The following is a 22,277-nucleotide window of genomic DNA, read 5'->3' on the forward strand; positions in this document are numbered from 1 at the left end:
CACTGAACCACAAATGCCCTGGAGGGAGGGTGGTACTTGTTAACAGTGGTTATGTAAATAGTATGAAGTGGTTATGTAAATAGAATAGTGTTAAGCAGGGGGGATTTAAACCAAATGAAACAGAAGGGGTCTCATGCATACCAACAGGTGTTTGTCTTTAATATCGAACTTTAATATATTCCAGCAAACTTTAATATATTTCAGCCTTTAGAAAAATGACCATTTTTCTTTATTATAATATCTAATAATCTTTCTAGTTTTAATTATACGTCATTATGTGCTAATCTTTTTTTTTTTTGTCTTTAAGGTATACTGCTGAGGAGATGATACTGACTAACATTTTTTTTTCTCTTCTGACAGAAAACAGGCAACCTTATGGGTCCAAGGAGACATTTTCCGATCCAAACTGAAAAGCAGTTCATCCAGTGAAGGAAGTATTAATAAGATTCTTTCTAGCTTGGAAGATATGTCTATTTGTGGAACTTTAGCTAAAATACAAAATGTAGAGAGATTTGGAGAGGTAAGTTTCCCCCAGGAAATATGTGTGTTTCCATAAGACTAAACTACATTTCTTTTTTTATTTTCATACTCACATTATATAACATTATCTCTTTTCTGAGATGTGAGAGCACCAGTCTTTCAGGTCGAGAGTCATCTACCTATACAAGAAGAATCAGAACAAAGAAAGCAATTATCCTTAAAAGAAAGAAAAGAAAAAAGTTGCAATTTAAGGTGTACAACTACAAAGAAGGCTACTTTGGTTAAAGAATATTTACAAAAAGGAAATAAGAGAGCAGGCTTTCTCTTTGAAAATGGAAATAATTATGAAGAAGAAAAAACGTAAAGTGACAATTTAAAAAGCAACAAGTAACACCTTTGAAAGTCTCAAAATCATGTTGATTTTTTTTCTAAAACAAGTCCAGAATAAAAAACATAACAGGGACAACTTTTTTTTTCCTTCCTAAGGTTCTATTTTATTTTTAAGGGCCTATTATGATTTTACCACCATTAAATTTAATCTTTCCAACTCTGTGGTGAATTAGGTAGGCTATCTTATAGTAAGGTGAATATCAAAGAATTTTAAAAATTATTTATTGGGTAGAGACAGCCAGAAATTGAGAGGATGGGGGAGATAGAGAAGAGAGAGACAGAGAGATACCTGCGGCTCTGCTTCACCACTCATAAAGGTTTTACCCTGCAGGTGGGGGGCCAGGGGCTTGAACCTGGGTCCTTGCGCATTGTAACGTGTGCTCAAGCAGGTGCTCCACCATCCAGCCCCTTTATATCAAATAATTTCTAGCCACAACATTAGAAAATAGGATTCAGGGAGTTGGGCGGTGGTGCAGTGGGTTAAGCGCACATGGCGCAAAGCGAAGGACTGGCGGAAGGTTCAAGTCCCCGTCTGCCCACTTGCAGGGGAGTCGCTTCACAGGCGGTGAAGCAGGTCTGCAGGTGTCTTTATCTCCTCTCTGTCTTCCCCTCCTCTCTCCATTTCTCTCTGTTCTAACAATGACGACATCAATTTACAACAACAGTAACTACAACAGTAAAAAACAAGGGCAACAAAAGGGAAAATAAATATAAATAATAAAAAAACAGGATTCAATCCATGTCTGACTCCAAATATGCGTTTATTCTTCTTATTGTCTCTGACTATAAAAATGGAGGTGACAGTAAAGCTCATAAACAGAGTAGAATAAAGATCTTTAAGGCTGCTTTTAGCTTCAAAAATGTCTAAACCCCTGGCCCCCACATGCAGTGGGGAAGTGTCGGGAACAGTGGAGCAAAAATGCAGGTGTTTCTCTTTTCTTTCCCCTTCTTGCAGTCTCTCTTTCTCTATTTCTGTCTTTATCAAATTAAAAAAAAAAAAAGAAAATTGCCACTGGGAGTGGTGGGGCTGTATAGGCACTTAGCCCCAGTGAAAACTGTGGTGACAAGAAAAAAATTAATAAAGGAAATGTCTTGGGAGTCGGGTGGTAGCGCAGCGGGCTAAGCACAGGTAGCAGGTAGCGCAGCGGCCTAAGCACAGGTGGCGCAAAGCGCAAGTACCGGCGGAAGGATCCCTGTTCCAGCGCCCCCCCCCCACCTTCAGGGGAGTCGCTTCACAAGTGGTGAAGCCGGTTTGCAGGTGTCTCTTTCTCTCCTCTTCTCTCCATTTCTCTCTGTCCTATCCAACAATGACGACAACAATAATAACTACAACAATAAAACAATAAGGGTGACAAAAGGGAATAAATAAATATTTTTAAAAGTCTTAAAAATAGAAAGATGTCTTTTATTCTACTTTCCTTTTTGTGTTGATCAGAAACTAGAGTCCCACAAAATTGGTTAATTATGCAAGGTAACAAAACTATCTAAGAGTGAGGCCTCCTTGATAGCTGGGACTCTAACTTCTAATCTAGCTCATTTCTATCTCAGTATTCCTGAAGTGACACTAAGTACTTGAGTTATGTTTATATTTTAATGGCACTGAAAGAGCAAACAAAGCTAGCAGAGGTTATTTAAGTAGTAAGTATACATTCATATTCTAGGAGTGACCCATTAGACCAAGACAAGGTCTTACTGTGTCTCATCTTAACCTTCAAGGACCCTAAGTTGAAGGAATGCATAACTTTTTTAGATCAGTAATGGACATCCTAAACAGGTTTCTTTCAGCAAGAAAGATAGCCAGAGTGCTGGAAAATAGGGAGAGAGGTGTTTTGTTTTGTTTTAGGACAAGGATGGGAACTGTTGAAGGAACCTACATTTTCATCCCTTTGGTGTGTTCTCCTGTTAACTGCTTTGAGTCATCTGGCCTGACAAAATGTAAATCTTAGCCAAGGTCATGTTGATTTTCAGAGGCTTTGTTGACTTTTTCTTGTCTCTTTCTTGTAGTCTGGCTTATTCAAAGCAAACAAAACAGATCTAAACCGACATTTTAATGTGATAATAGTCCTAAGCAAGAACGTTTTTCTTGCTCTGGTCAGCATTTCCTTCCCAGGATGAGCTTAAATAAATAGGGCTTTGAGTTATGACCTCTGAAAGATACATCTACACTGTACTTATCTATCTGGGAAACATTTATCTTGCAGGGACATGATGCTTTCTATAAAAAAATCTGTATCGAGTGAACATCTGGTAGTTAGAACTTTTCATTTTCATGTTTTCTTAGAGCAAAATTTGTTGAATTTAAAAGTAATTTTGTCTCAGGAGAGTAAAGAATACAACATGACTGAAATTTAGAATCAATCACTTTATAATGTAAATGTATTTACATGTTGGTGGTTTTACTTCTAGTACTTATTCTGTGCACATCCCCCTCCCCCCAATAATTATTTTAGTTCTAGATATCCAGAAGTGTGATTAGTTTTGAAATTAGTGGATAGGAATAAAAGAATTCAGAAAGGCCAGAGATAGGAATATAATTAAAATTTTATAACAGTGACTTATCTGTGGGCCTTAGATTGCTTTGCAGTAGGCAGTGCTTTCTGCAAGGGTTCTTTTTTTTTGCCTCGAGGGTTATTGCTGGGGTTCGGTGCCTACACTAAGAATCCACTGCTCCTGGAGGCCATTTTTTCCCATTTTGTTGCCTTTGTTGTTACCCTTGTTGTTGTCATTGCTGGATAGGATAGAGAGAAGTTGAGAAAAGAGGAGAGGCAAAGAGGGGTAGAAGAAGATAGACACCTGCAGACCTGCTTCACCACCGATGAGGCAACCCTCCTGCAGGTGGGGAGCCAGGGACTCAAGCTGGGATCCTTCTGCCAGTCCTTACACTTCAGGCCAAGTGCGCTTAACCCACTGTGCTACCACCCAAGCCCTGCAAAGTTTCTTTTAAGCCTTCCTCTTGCCATGCTTATCTGGTGCCTGCTCCAGAACATTACGTGACTATTGGAAAGTTAGTTTACCAAGGTGAGTATAACTGTGCCATCCTTATTTTCCTCATGAATTTCAAGTGGAAAAATAAAATTGAGAATGCCACAGGACTTATGATATTTTAAGTTCAGGATAGAAACCCATCATAACTTTGGATTTATTTAATTTGTGCATAAAGAAAGTGCAAGAATTAGAGACAATATTTTTTCCTAGAGGTTGCCTCTCACCTTTTGTTGTAAAGTAAAATCATATAGAAAGGAGAAATACTGAATTACTTTTTAACTTCTAGGTGGATAAGAACTTGTCTGTCATTATCTCATTTAAGTAGTATCTCTCTTTCTCTCTTTCTCTGTGTGTGTGTGTTCAGGAAGTAGATAAGAGGAAAATAATTAGCTAGCAGAATACTTCAGATAATAGTAGTGAACTAGGCTAGGACTTCTTTTTCACAGGATAGGATTTTTACTTTCACAGATAAATTGGCATTCATTTTTTAAGCTATTCAATGATATAAATTTCTTATCTAAAGAGTAACACCAGTAATAAGTTTTCTTTTTGATATTTAGATTTCCATGGTGGAGAGGGGTTACTTAAAAAAAAAAAAAGACTTTCAGAAGGTGAAATTTAAAACACGTAAATATGGAGATATTTAGGGAATAAAATGGGGCATCTATAGCATAATGGCCAGCTTTACTATGTGCCAGCCAAAGTTTTAAGCACTTCACGTGGATTAGCTCTTTTAAGTCTAACAGTTGTATGAAGTAAGTACTACTCGGCCCATTTCACAGATGACATGATCAGGGTAGAGAAAGTCCAACCATCTGCCTAAGATACTAAAGCATATTGGGGGGGCTGTCATTTGAATCCAAATGATATGCTCCAGGGTCTGTGCTCAACCTCTCTATCTTGAGGCCTCCTGCTGAAACTTTGCAATCTCACTACTGATTTACTTATTTATTTATTTATTTTCCTTTCTCCCTCCACCACTAAGAATCCAACACACCCAGTGGTCATTTGTTTTCCCTTCCTCTCCACTCCCCCCATTTTATTCAAATAGGACAGAGAGAAGTTGAGAGAGAACAGGGAAATAGAGAGGGAAAGAGAAAGATAGATCCACAGTCCTGCTTCACTGCTTGTGGAGAGCAAGGGCTTGATCCCAGGTCCTTGTGCATAGTAGTACTGTGTGTGCTTAACAGGATGCACCACCACCTGACCCCCACCACTGGTTTTGAACGTACTTTTAGCCAACCTATCCTAATACATTTCTCTTGCAGTTGCACCTGCTTTTACCTTTCTTTTCCTACTTGAGGGCTGTTAGTCCAATATTACTGCACTGATCAATTAGATGTTCTTGATTTAGTGCTATTTGTTATAGACAGGTGCTGCTAATGTTCAGCCCGGTTCGCATGAATTAATCAAGTAAATCAAATAGTGCTTTAATTACATCATTGAGGTGTAGTAATTAAAAAAAATCCTCTTTTACATCAAATGTTTTTGAGCAAGTTACATGTTATAAAAATATCCATGAAATAAAAATTACATCTCTCAGGCTTTAGTTTTTTTGATAGGACAGAAATAAATTGAGGAGGACGAGACTAGAGAGGGAGAGAGGAAAAGAGATGCCTGCTGCACTGTTTCACCACTTGTGAAGCTGCCCCCCTCCCAGTGGTAACTGAAGGCTTGAACCTGGGCCCTTGCATATGGAAATGTGTGTGCTTAACTGGGCTACCACCTTGTCCCACAGACTTTACTTTCTAAGTATTTACTTTCTATTTTTAGGACCACTAAGGCATTCCAGTTTCAATCTGAATGACTGTGGGATTCACAAGAGACTGTTAGATGTGGGGAGGGAAGGGGAGGGGATGGGAGGGGACGGGAGGGGAGGGGCAAATGGTGACAGTATTTGGAATCATTCTGGCAGTGATGTGAATAGTGTGTCAGAGGCTGTGCTCTAGGGACAGAAGGTCAGAAGCCTATGATAAGGCATTGGTCTGAGCAATAAAGGTGTGAACCAGTGGCAGTGAAGAGAGAAAGCAGACAGACTTGGAGGGTCCTGTTAATTCACATTTACATTGATCACAAGCAGTTTATTATGGATTATATCTTTGCCTTTGTTCAACTTCTACATCTCATATTTAACCTCTGAGAACTGGAAAGAATTTAGAGATGACCTTTCCTTAGCCACTTCATTTAAATCTGCTAAAAATTCCACTTTCATCTTTTTCTTCTAATTCTTGACTTCTATTTTTACTTGTTTCTATTCCAAACTCTCCTTTTATGTCATGTTTCTATTTCAACCCACCCATCTTTATTCCCTTCTGTGCTATATTTCATCTAATCTTTTCTTAATGTACACACCATAACCCAACCTCCCCAATAGCTTACTCTGTCACCATTTTATTGATATATTGATCAGAAATTACTTTATCCAGTTGAAATCCAGACTAAATTGGTTTTTACTTTAGTTTTCAGGTTGCCTGTATAGGGAGAACAACTGATAGAATAAAATAACTTTTTGTACTTTTTGTTCTTTAGCCAGACCATCATCTTTAAATAGGAGTATCTTTAAAGATAGTACTTCTTTCTGTGGTCCGGGAGGTGGCGCAGTGATAAGGCTTTGGACTCTCAAGCATGAGGTCCTTAGTTCGATTCCCGGCAGCACATGTGCCAGAGTGATGTCTGGTTCTTTCTCTCTTCTCCTATCTTTCTCATTAACAAATAAATAAATAAAATCTTAAAAAAACAAACAAAGGCAACAAAAGGGAATAAATAAATATATTTTTAAAAAGATAGTACTTCTTTCTATAGTTTAGTTTGCTCTTTCATTTCTTTATTATTATTATTATTATTTAGAGAGAAATGGAGAGGGTGGGGGAGAGAAAGGCACCTGCAGACCTGCTTTACCGCCTGTGAAGTGACTCCCCTTCAGGTGGGAAGCCGGGAGCTCGAACCAGGATCCTTACACCTGTCCTTGCACTTTGCGCCACATGCACTTAACCCGCTGCGCTACAGCCCAACTCCCTGCTCTTTAATTTCTGGTGTGGGTGTGTGTGTGTGTGTGTGTGCGTATGTGTGTGTGTGTGTGCGCGCGCGCACGCACATCTGGCACACAAACACTTCAGAAAGCAATGGACAGTCTGAGAGTAGACCACTGTCTTTGGGGGAACAGAGATATGAGGGTCTTTGTGGACTAGGTCTCTATACCATTTCTTGGCAGTAGCACTGTGCTGGGTTCTGGGAATCTGCAACTCTCTGAGCAGCTCAGCTCAAGAAAAGGACCTCATTACAGGAACTCCCTGGGAAGAGGGACTGGGGTCAGGTTCTCCCCATTGATCATTCATGATTGTATTCAATAATATATATATGATGCTTAAAAATCCATGTGCAAGCACTATATATACAAATGAAATGATTGTCCTCTTTTTTAAAAAAATGTTTTTATTATCTTTATTATTTATTGGATAGAGATAGCCAGAAATCGACAGGGAAGAGGGAGACAGAGGCGAGAGACAGAGAAACACCTGAAGCCCTGCTTCACCACTCAGAAAGCTTTCCCCCGCAGGTGGGGACCGGGGGCTCAAACCTTACATATTGTAAGATGTGCGCTCAACCAGGTGCGCCACTATCTGGCCCCTGAAATGAGTGCACTTATGGCTGGTAGATATAACCATGTTATATCTTCTTAGAATGAAACACAAATTTAAATAATGAGGTGCTGTTTGTGCCAGTAAAATTATATGAAATTAAGGAAATGTAGGCAGTATTAGCAAGGGTTTAGGGAATGAAAAACTCTTAAGTCTTTCTAGTTGAGGGACCCTGGTACAGATAGGTAAAAATGGGCCTAACATGGGAGTCGGAGTGTTTGCAGACACATATTATGGAAAGATGAGAAATTTAGCCAAGGTTTGAAGGAATGAAAAGCTCTTAAATACTGCCAGTTGAGGGACCTGGTACAGATAGGTGAAAATGAACTTACACTGGGAGTCAGAATGTTTTGCAGACACCTCTCATGGAAAGATGAGCAGTTATACCCAAGTGTCAACAACTGTATTGTAAACCATTAAGCCTCCAATAAAATAATATATTATTAGCTGAATTTGAAAATGGTAGTCTTCTTGGAGGTCACTTTAATTATTTGTACCAGAAGACTATAAGGTGAATCTAGCAATTCCACTTCAATGAATTATCTTTAGGCAACAATAAGGCAGTGTTTAAAAGCCCTTTGTATTGATATATTAGAGGATATTTGCTGGAGCTGTTTGTGGTGATGAAAGACAGGAAACAGTTGAAATTTGTAAAATTTGGCTTGGCTAGTCAGTGGAATTTTATGAATCCATGAAGATCTTAAAACTTATCCTTCTGCACCCCCTGTACCCCATAATGACCCTGGGTCCATACTCCCAGAGGTTTAAAGAATAGGAAAGCTATCAGGGGAGGAGAGGGGATGGGATACGGAGTTCTGGTGGTGGGAATTGTGTGGAGTTATGTACCCCTCTTATCCTAAGGTTTTTATCAGTGTTTCTTCTTTTTATAAATAAAATAATGATAAAACTTCTGAAGTACTTCCACTACATGCATATGTATACATGGTAAATGTCCTCAGCATGTCTATAAGCACATGTGTACATTGTCTATTGAGTACAGCTGTCTAAGCTACTGTATTTGGAAACATCATTTGTCTGAATGAGAGGTTTTTTTTTGTGTGTGGTTCATTGTAACAAGTATATCTTTTTGAGTCTGTTGCTTCCATAGCTGTGTTTGACTTAAAATTTCACTAGTATATTTAACTGGAAAGAAGTTGAGAGTTCTTTAGTATAAAAGTGTACAGTATAAATTCTGGTGCATTGAAGCTATTTAAGATCATCATTGTGGAACTAGCCTACCTAAAGTATATCTACATATGTAATCTATTAATCTCAAACCACATTAGCATAATAACTATTCTCTTTTTTCCAGAACAATTTGGATGAGGATGAAGATGTAGAAATGAAAAATAATATAACCCAGGGAGATAAACTACGTGCCTTAAAAAGTCAAAGACAGCCACGTACCTCACCATCCTGTGCATTTAGGTAGAGCCATTTTAAACTTTTAAGTTTATTTTGTACTGCTATTTGTGAATATTGATTTAGCCTTCTCTTTTAAATGACCCTTTTGAAGTCAAGAACCATGTTACTTCTCTCTCTTTTGATTTATCACTATTTTGTGTTTTCTACATTATTTTATCACTGTGGGAAAGTAACTATATTTTTTTAAATTTTATTTGTTTTATTTTCATGAGAGAGATACAGAGCACTGTTCAGCTCTAGTTTACAGTGGTGCAGGAGAGTTGCACCCGTATCTGAAAAATTTAACTGCTTCAGCAGCTAAGCAGTTCGTTATTTCTGGGACTCTGTTGCACATTCCAGTTGTAATTTTACTCTACTTCTGAGTATGGCAAATCCTCAGAAGTGTGCTTAGACTGGTGCTAAGTCTGCAGAGCGCAGAAAAGCATTGTCTGCCAATTTTTGGTATACCATAGCTTCATAGCCTTCTCATCTTCTACTTTCAGGAGCTGTAATTCTTATGCCTATAAAGCTAGAAACGACCTTGGTTTTCAACTCTGAAATTGCTTATCAAGTTCAATTAATAGGACTTGATTACAGTAGTTGAAATCTGATTAATTCAGGGTTGTTGTTTTTTTAAAGACATCAGGATCAATGTAGATACAAAAATCTTCTCTTATCATCAGGACATTTAAAATTTGTAATAAATAGGAGTAAGAAGTTCACAAATTTATATAGTGGGAAATGACTGCTTTTTTGAATATATATATTGCCACCAGGGCTATTGCTGGGACTTGGTGCCTAAATGACACTAGTGCTCCTGGCAATCATTTTTTTTTTTTGATACAGTAAGAGAGACATCACAACATTGTTCCACTATTCATGAAGCTTCCTCTCTACAGGCACTCTGATGTGATAGTCAGGGGTTAGAACCTGGAGGGTGCTCATGCATGGTAACTTGTGTGAGCCATCACCTGGCCCCCTTCTTTGAGTTTTAAAGGAGTCATCATAGCAGGAAGGATATTCTACCATGATTATAGTGTCATATAGACTCAAAGGGAATCTAGCTTTTGTATGTTATCTGGGTGGGATTACAGTACTTAAATCTGATTGAATCTACTATCTATCCCTTGAGTATGGGTTTTCTAATCTGAGAAACAAAGTTAATTTAGCTCAAAGATGAGTTCAAAATTATTTATAGTAAGAGAAAAGTAAGCCTGGTGATAACCACAGCAGACTAATCACCCACTAAGCAATTGCACTGGCCTAGGAGCCGTGTCAATTGCTTAGTCAAATTAGATAGAAAGACAAATTGAGTTGATATAAAAGGTTTGTGCCATTATACATGCCTGGATTGGTGATTTCAGGTTAGAGTGGTAAAGTCACTTCCCAGTTGAATGGAGTTGAATAGAGCTGTGTTCAGACCCAGTACTGTTCAAAGTCTTTGCTCTTTTTACTGTGTACATTGTTTATGTCAGCAGAAGGTTCTTCAACATCAGTTTACATTACTGATCTCTTTTATTCACTGTTGACCTTGGGACTCTGAGGAATTTTGTATTTATTAAAATTAATTTTAGATTCACCTTTGATTCAAGAAACCCTAGGGAATAACATAGGATAAGTTATAGAATAACTTTGCAAGTAAGTAGACAAAAGAACTGAAGAAAGCTCTACACGTTTTAGAAGATGTTTTTCAATGAGTTTTCTTCTTTGGAAATTTACTTCTGTTTTGGAATTAAGGTTTGTTTTTTTTTTAAACAGCATTATTATACTATCATCAAACATTAAAAAAACTTGAATAGTTGCAGTTATTACTTTTTTGGTTAAAAAGTAATTTACTTACCTTTTGATTAAAAAGCAATTTATTGGGAGTTGAAAGGGGGTGGAGGTCAAGTGTCTAGTGATGGAGGAAGATGACAAGTTGGATGGAGGAGGGTGTGTTGTGCTGACACCTGTCATGGGAAGATAAGAAACTGTGTACCTGTGCTAACAACAGTCTTGTAAATTAACATTTCCCCCATAATAATGACCTCTTTAAAATCCAGTTTATTTTAAGTGGAATGAAACAAAACAACTGAAATTGATTTTATGCTGGTTCTGAGATTTATTTTGCCAAGTTAATGAGCAATAATGTCCATTTGCAGGTCTTCTCCCTTTTGCTAATTTAACTTTTTACTTATCTGACTCCACTCAATGTGTCTCTTTTGGTCTTTGCTCAAATGTGTGAGCATTTACCTTTGATTTTTCTAGGTTGGATGATACAAAAGGGCACCCAAGAGCAATGTCCCAGCCTTTCAGGTATTGTCAGCTAGGTTGAATTTCTAATAACTTACAGATAACTGCTACCTTCCAGATACGTTTTGCAGCCCATCAGCCCATGAAACCAAAGTGCACATAGCATTTCACTTTTTAAATTCCTTTCTTTCTGTTTCAAATTCTTACAATAAGCTTTGTTTCTGGGGACCAAGCTGTGGTGCACCTGGTTGAGCACACACATTACAATAAGCTTTGATTCTAATGCTCTCCATGCCTTAAGGATGTTTGTTTTTTCCAGGTACCCATAGAGTTGTGTCCTGTGATCTTGATACCTGTGTGCTCTGTGAATGTACATGGTGGGGTCTCTAAACAAATGACATGTCTGTTCATTCAGTGGTAGAATTTGCCTTCACTTTTCACATTTCCATTAGTCTTCTTTCCCCTCAATTTTTGCATGTGTTTGTTTTCCCCTTTTACTTCCTAATTTTATTTCCATCCCTAGCATTTTATCTGAGAAGGAAGCATTAGTGTTTTTCTCTAGGAGGAAATATCTTTCCAGAACATTCTCCAGGTAGCTTCAGGGACCCCGTAGTGACTGGGTCCACTTGGAGGGCTTGTTGAGGACAGTAAAAATATTTGACAGAAACTGCACATGAGATGGGAGAAAAAAGAAGATTCACTCCCCACCTCTTGTGTTTTTTCAGCTCTAGGTTTAGGATTGTTCAGTGCAGGCAGTTTTGAGAGGGTCCAGAGTTTGTTTTAGTGGCACACCATGTATTGGGTATAAGTTCTTTGGCGGGAGGATGCTGAAGGGAAAGGCCTTTAAGTGAATACATTTTCCTACAGTGAATAGGAAAATAAGATTCAGTTTCATTGAATGGTTTGACTAAGGTAAAACACATTTTGGTTTTAAGACCATTCTAGGCCCTGGCTGTTGAGATTTTTATTATTATTATTATTATTATTATTATTGATTTAATAATGATTGACAAGATTCTAGGTCAAGAGGGGGTACAGTTCTACACAACTCCCGCCATCAGAGTTCTGTATCCTCTCTTCTCCATTGGAGGCTTTCCTGTTTTTTATCCCTCTCGGAGCAGGGACCCAGGATCATTATGGGGTGCAGAAGGTGGAAGGTCTGGCTTCTGTAATTGCTTCTCCAATGACATGGGCATTGGGAGGTCGATTTATACTCCCAGCCTGTCTCTCTCTTTCCCTAGTGGGGTAGGGCTACAGAGAGGTGGAGCTCCAGGGTACATTGGTGAGGTCATCTGTCCAGGGAAGTCAGGTTGGCGTCATGGTAGCATATGCTACTTGGTGGCTGAAAAGCATTAAGATATAAAGCGGAACAAATTGCTTAATAATTAGGAACCTAAAGGTAAGAATATAGCAGATTAGATTTGGGGTCTCCATTTTGAAGAAAGCTAGTAGGTCTATTTTAGGTATATTTGAGGGGTCCCATGACTTTACTAAATTTTGCCTGAGCCTGATAGCTAACATGCAGGTGGGCTAAAGGTGACATATCATCTTGGTTCACTCTAAATACTGCTGACCCTTTCTGAGTCAGGCACTATGCTAGGCTCTGGGAATTGAAATGAGAGATTGGTTTTTGCTCCTAATAGAGCTTTTATCTTAGGAAGTAGGCAAATAGCAGACAAGGAGATCTGGAATAAGAACTATGATTTACTTTGAAAGTTTATGGTGAAACAGGATGTTTATTTGAGGATCCAGTGAAGGCTTGCCACGTACAATAAAAGCTGTTGGGCCATTAAAGGTTAAGAACTCAGAATGAGTAAGATGGAGGCAGAAGAGGTAAAGAGAAGATGAGAAGAGAAAATATACTAGCAGGAAAAATAATATCTTCAAACTGGACAAGAGAGTTAATGCCATCCTTCCAGGACCCACAGGGTGTTTTGTACAGCTGAAGAAGAGTTATCTAGTGAGAACATGTTGAGCCTGTCCCAAACGGCAGAGTTTGATTTTAGAAGATTTTATAATCCAGGTCAAGAACTTTAGGCTTTCTGGGCATCGAGGTAACTGACATGACTAGATACTTTAGATTTCACTTGAAGTCTAAGTAATAAAGTCAAGGGTGCCACCATTAGACATAGACAGGAAATATGATGGCTCAGTTGGGGTAGTTGCAGGGCGGAAAGGGGAAAGATAGGTTTCTAATGCAAGAAAATAGGTGTTTGTGTTTTTTTTTAAATTTATAAAAAAGGAAACACTTGACAAAACCATGGGATAAGAGGGGTACAACTCCATACAGCCCCCCCCCCCCACCAGAACTCTGTATCCCCTCCCCTCCCTTGATAGCTTTCCTGTTCTTTAACCCTCTGGGAACATAGACCCAAGGTCATTGTGGGATGCAGAAGGTGGAAGGTCTGGCTTCTGTAATTGCTTCCCCACTGAACATGGGCATTGACAGGTAGATCCATACTCCCAGCCTGTCTCTCTCTTTCCCTAGTGGGGCAGGGCTCTGGGGAATCGGAGCTCCAGGACACATTGGTGGGGTTGTCTGTCCAGGGAAGTCTGGTTGGCATCATGGTAGCATCTGGAATCTGGTGGCTGGAAAGAGAGTTAACATATAAAGTCAGGGAGTCAGGCGGTAGCGCAGCACGTGACTTGAAGTGCAAGGACTGATGTAAGGATCCCAGTTCAAGCCCCCGGCTCCCCACCTGCAGGGGAGTCACTTCACAGGCGGTGAAGCAGGTCTGCAGGTGTCTGTCTTTCTCTCCCCCTCTCTGTCTTCCCCTCCTCTCTCGATTTCTCTCTGTCCTATCCAACAACGATGACATCAACAACAATAATGCTAACTACAACAATGGCAACAAAAGGGGAAAAAATGGTCTCCAGGAGCAGTGGATTCATGGTGCAGGCACCCAGCCCTGACAATAAACCTGGAGGCAAAAAAGAAAAAAAAAAGAAAAAAAACATATAAAAGTCAAACAAATTGTTGACTAATCATGAACCTAAAGGCTGTAATAGTGCAGATGAAGAGTTGGGGTTGGGGAGGGTCTCTGTTTTGTAGATAGCTAGTAGTCCTATTTTAGTTATATTCCAAAGGGCCTGTGGCTATACTAATTTTTTTTTTTTTCTTTACCCTGAGCCTGAAATCTGATATGCAGGTAGATCTAAGTTATTGTCTGGGGAGATGATGCCATGGATGGAAAAAGGACTAGAAAGCTGGATCAGGGAAGAGAGTAGCTCCCAAATATGGGAAAGGGGTTTAAATATTGTTGACTATAAACCCTATAGATTTGATGTGATCTGGGGCCCATATTCAGCTTAGGAGCCTGTGTGATCTCTGTATCCCTGTATATCTGAGCTCACATTCTGTGGTCATGAATAGGAATGTTCTCAAGCTGACCCACTATCAGGACCCATCTTCCTCATGTGTAGCATAGAGTATGTTGTTCATCCTCCCTTTGGAGGATGGAACTTCCTCTACTGTTGTTGATCCAAGTTGAGGGCAAGGTCCTATGGAGGCCCACAAAGGGGTCTATTGTGTTGTTCCTGATAGAGATGACCGGTAACAGTGGAGAGAGGGATTTATTGGAGGTCTAGGCCCATCATGTCTGTTTGGGAATCTCAGAACTCCCTCAATAGGGCCCCAGCTGGTGTTTGTATTTTTTTTTACCAGAGTACTTCTCAGCTCTGGCTTATGGTGGTAGGGGGGATTGAACCTGGGACTTTGGAGCTTCAGGTATGAGACTCTCTTTTCATAACCATTATGCTATCTACCCCCACTCAAAAGTAGCTTCTAAGCACAGGGGAGGAATGAATGTCAGCATCCAGGACAGGGAGGAACTAGTAGTAGAGTTATTGCTAGAAGCAGGACTTCGAATCCCAGCTCTGCTTCTTACTCACAGAGTGACTTTGGGTGAGGAGTTTTTCCTTTATGTTTCTGTCTCCTCACTAGCAGAGCATGAGCTGCAATATCTCAACTCCCTCTTTGGTGAAGATGAGGTGAATTAACATCTGGAAGGTTCTTAGAAACCAGTACTGTGTCAGTAATGGCTTCTGTAGTCATCATCCTGAGGACCTGCCATGATCTCTTTAATATTTGTTAGTCTTGTACTGGTTGCTGATTGTTAAGAAAATACAGACCTTCTGTAACACTTGGCCTGTTTTTCTCCACAAAGATTAAGTTCTTCCCCCAAAGGATCTACATCTAGTTTGAAGACTGCAAAAGTGGCTCTGTCTCCTTCAGCAACAGCCAAGAGAATAAACAGAAGCTCTTTGTCCACAGGCTCCAGTGTAAGAAGGTAACTTCCTCCCCTCCCCACCCCCACCAGTTTAGGTAAGGAAAGTGTGCAGCAGACACTAAATCTGGCTGAGCTTATTCTGTGGTAGGGGCCAGGGAGGAGGGGAGGCCCTGTGGCCCTTTGTAGCCTCTGTTCCTGTGACATGCTACACAGCACTGGAGGAAATGTTGTATAGCATCCCTTCCATAGTGAATCTCTGACTTGCCTAACACCATCCAGAAAACACAGTTCAATACTACATACCAATGGTATATGGTATTGTTCTTTAGTGTGGGCAGAACTTAATGGAGTCAGGCATTTGATGTAACCCTGTGGTGGACTGGACTGTGTGCAAGCCAGACCTTGCTCTTCTTTTTGCTCACCTCTTACAGAGCCCTTTAAATTTACCTCCCACCATAGGACAAGGAGAACCCCCCCTCCTCTGTAGTTTATTTCAAAATTAAAGTGTTCTCAACAGCTTCTTGGGTCTTAATTGCTTTGACAGAGGAAGTTGACACTTATAGCTAGAGACTACTTGTTATAATATCACCAAGAGCTGTTAAGGAACCATCTGTCACCCTTTGTATTGATCAGAGCTGTCTTCATTCCTACATTCCCTAATGTTGTAAATATGTGTGTCAGAAACATGGACCTTGTGTGAGTATACATTGTTGTCTGTGTCCCCCACCTTCCCTCTGTTTCCCATCCAGCTTTTCCATAAACTCCCGCCTAGCCAGTTCTCTAGGGAACCTGAATGCTGCAACAGATGATCCAGAGAACAGAAAGACCTCCTCATCCTCCAAGGCAGGTTTCGTCGCCAGCCCCTTCATCAGCCTCCTGAATGGCAGCCCCCAGCCGCTGCCTGCCAGAAATTACCCTGAGCTCAACAACAACCAGTACAACAGAAGCAACAGCAGCAGTGGGAACACCCTGAACAACTCACCAACCCCCCTCAGCACCAAGACAGAGGAGCATACCACCGTCCTCAGACCCTCCTACACTGGCGGCCTTTCTTCTTCTTCCATGAGATTCCTGAGCCGTTCAATCCCTGTAAGTTCACAGACACCACCTCTTGGTCCTCAGAACCCTGAACGAAACTTTTGTGCCTTACCTTCCCAGTCAAGGCTGCCATCAAAGAAACCTAATAGTGCCAAGGAAGCTTTCTGAGCGCTGCCTTCCCTCTGTGCTGTGAAACTGCCCATACACATACATCCTGCTGGCTCCTCTTCTAGTAAACGCCCGTTTCAATCACATTCTCTTCCTTTTCTCCTTCTCCGACTTTGTGATTTCTTTTAGAAGGGGATCAACTTTCATTCCCTTCACCGTGAGAACTGTTTGTTGCCTTAACTTACTTCTTGGGTTACTCATAGCTGGTGCAAAAGCCAGGAATTGATTCAGATGACAAATGATATCTACTTTGGTTGTGGTGGTATTAGGAATCATGCTCCTTTCCCCCAAGTAATAATAAATGAATCTCAGAGTTCTTAAATGTGGAAGGTACTGCATAAGCTGAGAATTTAGAACTAAGCCTCCAGCCCCGAAATATGGCACCTCTTGCAGGGAACTAGCCCTGAATGAGTTCAGTGGTGAATGAAAGGTGTGTATTAAGGAAGGCTTGTAGGTTTTTTTTTTTTCTTTCTTTTTTTTTAAATCTGGGATGTAGGAGAGGGGAAGGCAAAGATTATCAGCTATTACTTTTGTAGAGATGGAGTGGAAGATCTCCAAACACATTTTAACCCAGGAGCTCTTGATTCAGTTTACCAAGTCCCCTTTTTCAATTACCAATGATCCCTGCTAGGGGTTAAAGAAAAAGGAAAAAAAAAGTCTGTTGCTTTACCTCCTACAATGAATCACTTTAGTCACACACTTCAATTGCCTCAGGCGGTGAAATCTGAGAATGTAAGTTTGGATTTGAGAGAAACAAGGACAGAATGGGGAGAAGAAACAGATTCCACTGAACACAGAAATGTTATTTCACTGTGAGAACGCAGCGCTGATTGTGTTCAGGGCACAGTCAAGCTCCAGCTGTCTTGGGAGGGCTGCAGTCTGGCATCCCACCGGGCCTATTAGCCTTCAGACCTTCCTGCAGTCATTACCTGGGGGAGAGGCTGATCCCTGCAGGGAAGAAGCTGGTGGAGGAGCACTAGTGGCAGTGTATCTCTCATGGTCCACTCTGCAAACATTAGCCCCATGGGTGACAGCTAATGAGACCTACTTTCTTCAGATGGCGGTTCTGAAACCACTTTTCTAGCATAAGGATGTTGTGTGCACATGTGTGTATTAGATTTAACTGCTGCTTTCACTCCTCCCTTAGATCTCGTTTCAAAGATCCTTTCCCTTCTGTCATACACAGTCCTTCCCAACAAATATAATTTTCCCCATCTGATTTTATTCCCAGTGATTTTTCAACATTATTTGAGACTTCTTTATTGGCTAGGGCCCCAGGGAACTGTCAACCTCCCACATCCCATAATTTGACTCTGATCCCACTGTTGTAGGCATAGCTAACTATACAGTACTAAAATCCAGTCTTAGAAACTGGGGCAGGGAGGGGTTAAATGAAAGCAATAGTGTATTTACATTTATCTTCCTAGGTTTAAAGTCATATACTTTCCAACATGACTAAGTTCAATCATTATTTTCATATACTGATTATGGGTCAATCAGTCTCTTGTTTTTAATATCAGGCTACAAGCATTTCCATTGTGAAGAAAAATATTATAATATAGATATATAGGTAGTGATATAAATACTTTGCATATTTCACAGTTGAAGGTTTTGTGTAATCCATACTCGAAGCTGAATACCAGAAGCATCTGCAGCTTGGCAAGAGTAAAATTCCACTTTTTTTCTGGCTCTCAGTTTTCCTCCCTGCTAGTGGAAACATGGGGACATTCTTTAGATGACTGTTGACTCTCCTCTCTCCCCAGGTTTATGTAACTTAATGTTGGTTGCTTCCCATGTTTTGTTATTTTTCTTCACCCTTCCTTTCCTCCTCCTCTTCACCCTCTCTGACCTGAATAGAATGATTTTCCAATAATTAAATTTAAAGTAATAGTCTGTGTAGGCAGCTGCTGTTGTTCCCCCTCTTAAACTTGTCAGCTAGTGGTAAATAAAAGCCTGTATAATTAGAGTTGCCAGCAAGACAACATTTTTCTCCTCTCACCCTCCTGGGCAATAACAAGTAGCAGCTACTTGCCCTCCTTTATTTCCGCCTTGAAACCTCCCAGAGCTACCTTTGCTTGCTTGCTGATAGAATGTCTAAATTAAGAGGGTAACTCCCATTTATATGAAATAAAGGAGGAGGCAGTGAGTTTCTTCCCCTCTTCTGGGTCCAATACAGCTAGCTTTTCATATATTAATTTACTAGGTAGAGACAAAGGGAAATCTAGAAGAAAGGGAGAGATAGAGAGTGAGAGAGACATAGAGATACCTGCAGTACTACTTCACCACTCATGAAACTTGCCCCCTGCAGGTGGGAACCAGGGGCTTGAACCTGGACCCTTGTGCACTGTGTTGAGTGCACTCAACAGGTTGCACCACCACCCAGCCCCTAATACAGGTTTTCTATTTTAAGATGGCACTTTTTTGGTGGTTCTGAATCAGTAAGATTGATGACCCTTGAGGAGCTGGAAATAAGCCACCCAATCCAAAATATAGTTGAAAATTTTTAGGTAGGAAATGGAGTCTACATGACAGTATCATCTCTGGCACCCTTAAGAAAGACTCAGGAATTTTTAGGGTTTCAGGGTGATGGGTGTTTAGAGGGAGTCTAATATTGTAAAAGCTGCAATTAGCGTCTCTTTTGAAAGCTGCAATTGTCTCTCACTTTAGGCAGAAGCTCAGCCCCCAGAAAAATGTAAAATAATTTCCTTGTTCTGTCATTAAATGCTTTAATGTAGAAAACAAGAACAAATGTTAAGGAATCCTTATGGTTGTGACAGGATACTGAGAACCTGAGTTTCTATCTATTTATGTGGCTTCTTAGTTTTGGGGCTTTTGCTGCTCAGTGAAATGCACAGTTTTATTTCTGTTGACCCACTTAATGTTAAAAAAAAAATCAGTTTCCTTGACATTCAGGAATTTTCAAGTGCTTAAGAAATGAGGGACGTGTGATCATGGTGTGGGTGGAGTGGAAGTATTTTATTAAGTTGAATTACTTGAGGTATCTGTCTTGAATATTTGCTCTGTTTTATTTTTAAGAGACTTACCACTGAATTTCTATTCATCTTTATCATCCTTACCTGACCCCATAAACCTGAGGTAGGTCCTTGGGCTTCCCTGAAGCCTTTCTATACTCTCCTTTGGTCTTCATGGAAATACTCTTCTCATTTTGCAGTTTTATCTTCTGTTCACTTGTCTGTTTCCTCTACTAGACTATAAGCTTTGTGAGGGGAGGGCTGGAGTCTCTGTTTCCTGTAGCTGTATCTTCTGTACCCAGCACACACTAGGCACACATTAACTATTTCTTGATATGCTTCAATAGAGATCTGGATATTTAAGTGAATTAACTTAATAAGAACTATTTGTTCAACTTTTAAGGTAAATAACTCTGTTTTGCTCCATGTTTTATCACAAATCAGTAGTAGAGCCATAATTTGAACCTTGTTCAATTTGACTCCAATATTCTTTTGATAACAGCATGCCACGTAGACACTGTGGTAATTGTTTAAATCAAGGGCTATCTAAAGGATATCTATTTTTGCTGAGAAGGATGAGGGAAAGTTTTGAAGAAGTAGCAACATTTTAGTTGGACTTTGGAAGATGAATAAAAGCCTGCTATAGGAATCTAGTGATGAAAATTGAAAGAGGAGAAATCACTATTTTAGACAGTGGGAACAACAAAAATGGAAGTATAGCTTTAATACTATAGTGAAGTTCTTAGATTCTAAAGGTAGTTAGACCTGGGCTCAAAACCTCTGTCACTACCTTGTGGTCACCACTTCAGCAAGTTTCTTTTTTCTTTTTTCTTTTTTCTTAACTTCTTCAAGCCTTGGTAAAATGAAAGTAGTAAAAGGTATTGTCAGATCTAGATTTGAACACCTTGAAGCATATACAGTTTTATAGCACCTATTTAAGGTAAATAATAAAAATATCCATTTTGGGGGAGTCAGTTGTTAGCTCAGCGGGTTAAGCGAGGTTGCACAAAGTGCAAGGACCAGTGTAAGGATCCCAGTTTGAGCCCCTGGCTCCCCACCTGCAGGGGAGTTGCTTCACAAATGGTGAAGCAGGTCTGCAGTGTCTATCTTTCTCTCCCCTCTCAGTCTTCCCCTCCTCTCTCCATTTCTCTCTGTTCTATCCAACAACAATGACATCAATAACTACAACAATAAAACAACAAGGAAAACAAAAAGGAAATAAAAAATATCCATTTTTGTAACATTTTGTACAGTCATGATTCTGCTTTGAAAGGGTGTGACCATGGGACCTTGAAATTTATGTAGTAATGGTAATATTTGTGTACTAGGGTGGGTGTGGTGATGAAATGATGTATATAAAGAACTAAATCCATACCGGAAAGTGTGATGTGAGCTGTAGGAATCTTGTAAGCAGGAGTGACTTGATCAGGCCTGATTTGCTGAAGATAATTCTGGTAGGAAGGTGGATGACAGTTCTTGCTAGAAACCCTGAAGCAGACGAAGTCCTGTTTATTTTCCCATCTGTAACTGAGCAGGGTCATTGGAAAAATTGTGTATTTATTTAACATATTTTTAAAAATATTACTTTCATGAGAAACAGTGCTTTTATCAACATTTTTAAAAAGGTTTTATTATTTTCATGACGCACACATTAGAGAGAGAGAGAGAGAGATAAAGAATTACTTATCCCTGGCATATAGTGGTACCTGGGATTCAGCCTGTGACCTGGAGCCTTATCATGCAAGTCTGGTGTATTACCACCTCATATCTAGTCCTCAACAATTGCTTCAACAATTACTCTATATTTGCATGTTAGTATTGACTCTATTAGTCATATATAAAAACTCTAACATGTTTTTATTGTGAATTTTTAGCTATTGTTATTTTTGTCAATAGAAGCGTAACTACAAAAAGGAAAATTATGATACTTAGCACTATTTTTAAACAGATGAGCATGAAGAAATATAAAAAAATGAACTTTGTCATAAAAATGTGAGTAGTTAGGTTGTTTGCAAGGAGAATTTTGTTCTGTTAAGGTACACACTAATCTTTGCTTTATGGGAGCAACTGTTTAGAAGAAACTTACACTGTATTGACCAGTAGAGTATATAAATATATGTAAGGGCTAACTGGTTTATAATAAGTTTCTTTTGAAATCTGCTTTGTGACCACTTGTTAAACTCCTTATATGTTTAAAAATAGTGTCAACTATTGCCCTGCATGAAGCTTTGTTAGTCACTCTCTATATAGAGAGCTTTAAGCATTACCAGGTGTATCCTCATGGTTGAGGTTTTGTTGCAGGCTATGTTAACTATCTCTTGGAATTTTCCCATTTGTGTCTCTTCTCCTTAGTTATGTTTGCCTCTTTGATAATCTTTCTCAGTTTCTTAATTAACTCCTAGTTTAGAGTCAAAGATTTTTTTTTTTTTTTTGGGTAAAGGAACAATGTTTTTGGCTTCATGTCCCTGCTTTTCAGCATAGTGAATAGTATGACTGTGTTCCAGTGAAACTTTACAAAAACAGGTAGAAGGTTGAAGTTGGTCCACAGGCTGTAGTTTGTACTCCCTGCTTTAAAACACTGACAGGTAATATTGATCATGCTAAAAAAATGGATGGTGATCTCATAATGCTACAATATACCTTTATTGTATATCTCTGCATCTATTTTGCTCTTCTTGTCCTTAACCCAGTGCACTTTGCCCTTTTCTCTCACTACATTCTCATCTCAACTACTTCCTGGC

General features: G+C 39.6%; 1 protein-coding gene across 4 annotated transcripts in view; it reads left to right on the forward strand.

The window, feature by feature from the left end:
- CDC14A (cell division cycle 14A) overlaps positions 1-22,277 on the forward strand; it is a 196,353-nt gene that overhangs the window by 161,595 nt on the left and 12,481 nt on the right. For 2 of the 4 annotated variants that reach the window (XM_060202141.1, XM_007528589.2), the window contains exons 11-15: positions 361-520; positions 8,806-8,921; positions 11,145-11,192; positions 15,296-15,418; positions 16,108-16,650. In XM_060202141.1, coding sequence (XP_060058124.1) covers positions 361-520; positions 8,806-8,921; positions 11,145-11,192; positions 15,296-15,418; positions 16,108-16,564 — 904 coding nt within the window. In that variant the 3' untranslated portion in view covers positions 16,565-16,650. Of the gene's footprint in view, positions 1-360; positions 521-8,805; positions 8,922-11,144; positions 11,193-15,295; positions 15,419-16,107; positions 16,651-22,277 lie in introns of those variants that run through there. The other 2 variants (XM_060202143.1, XM_060202142.1) reach the window with 2 other exon arrangements.

The sequence above is a fragment of the Erinaceus europaeus genome, chromosome 11 (genome assembly GCF_950295315.1).
Source record: "Erinaceus europaeus chromosome 11, mEriEur2.1, whole genome shotgun sequence".
In the NCBI taxonomy this organism is placed as follows: domain Eukaryota; kingdom Metazoa; phylum Chordata; class Mammalia; order Eulipotyphla; family Erinaceidae; genus Erinaceus; species Erinaceus europaeus.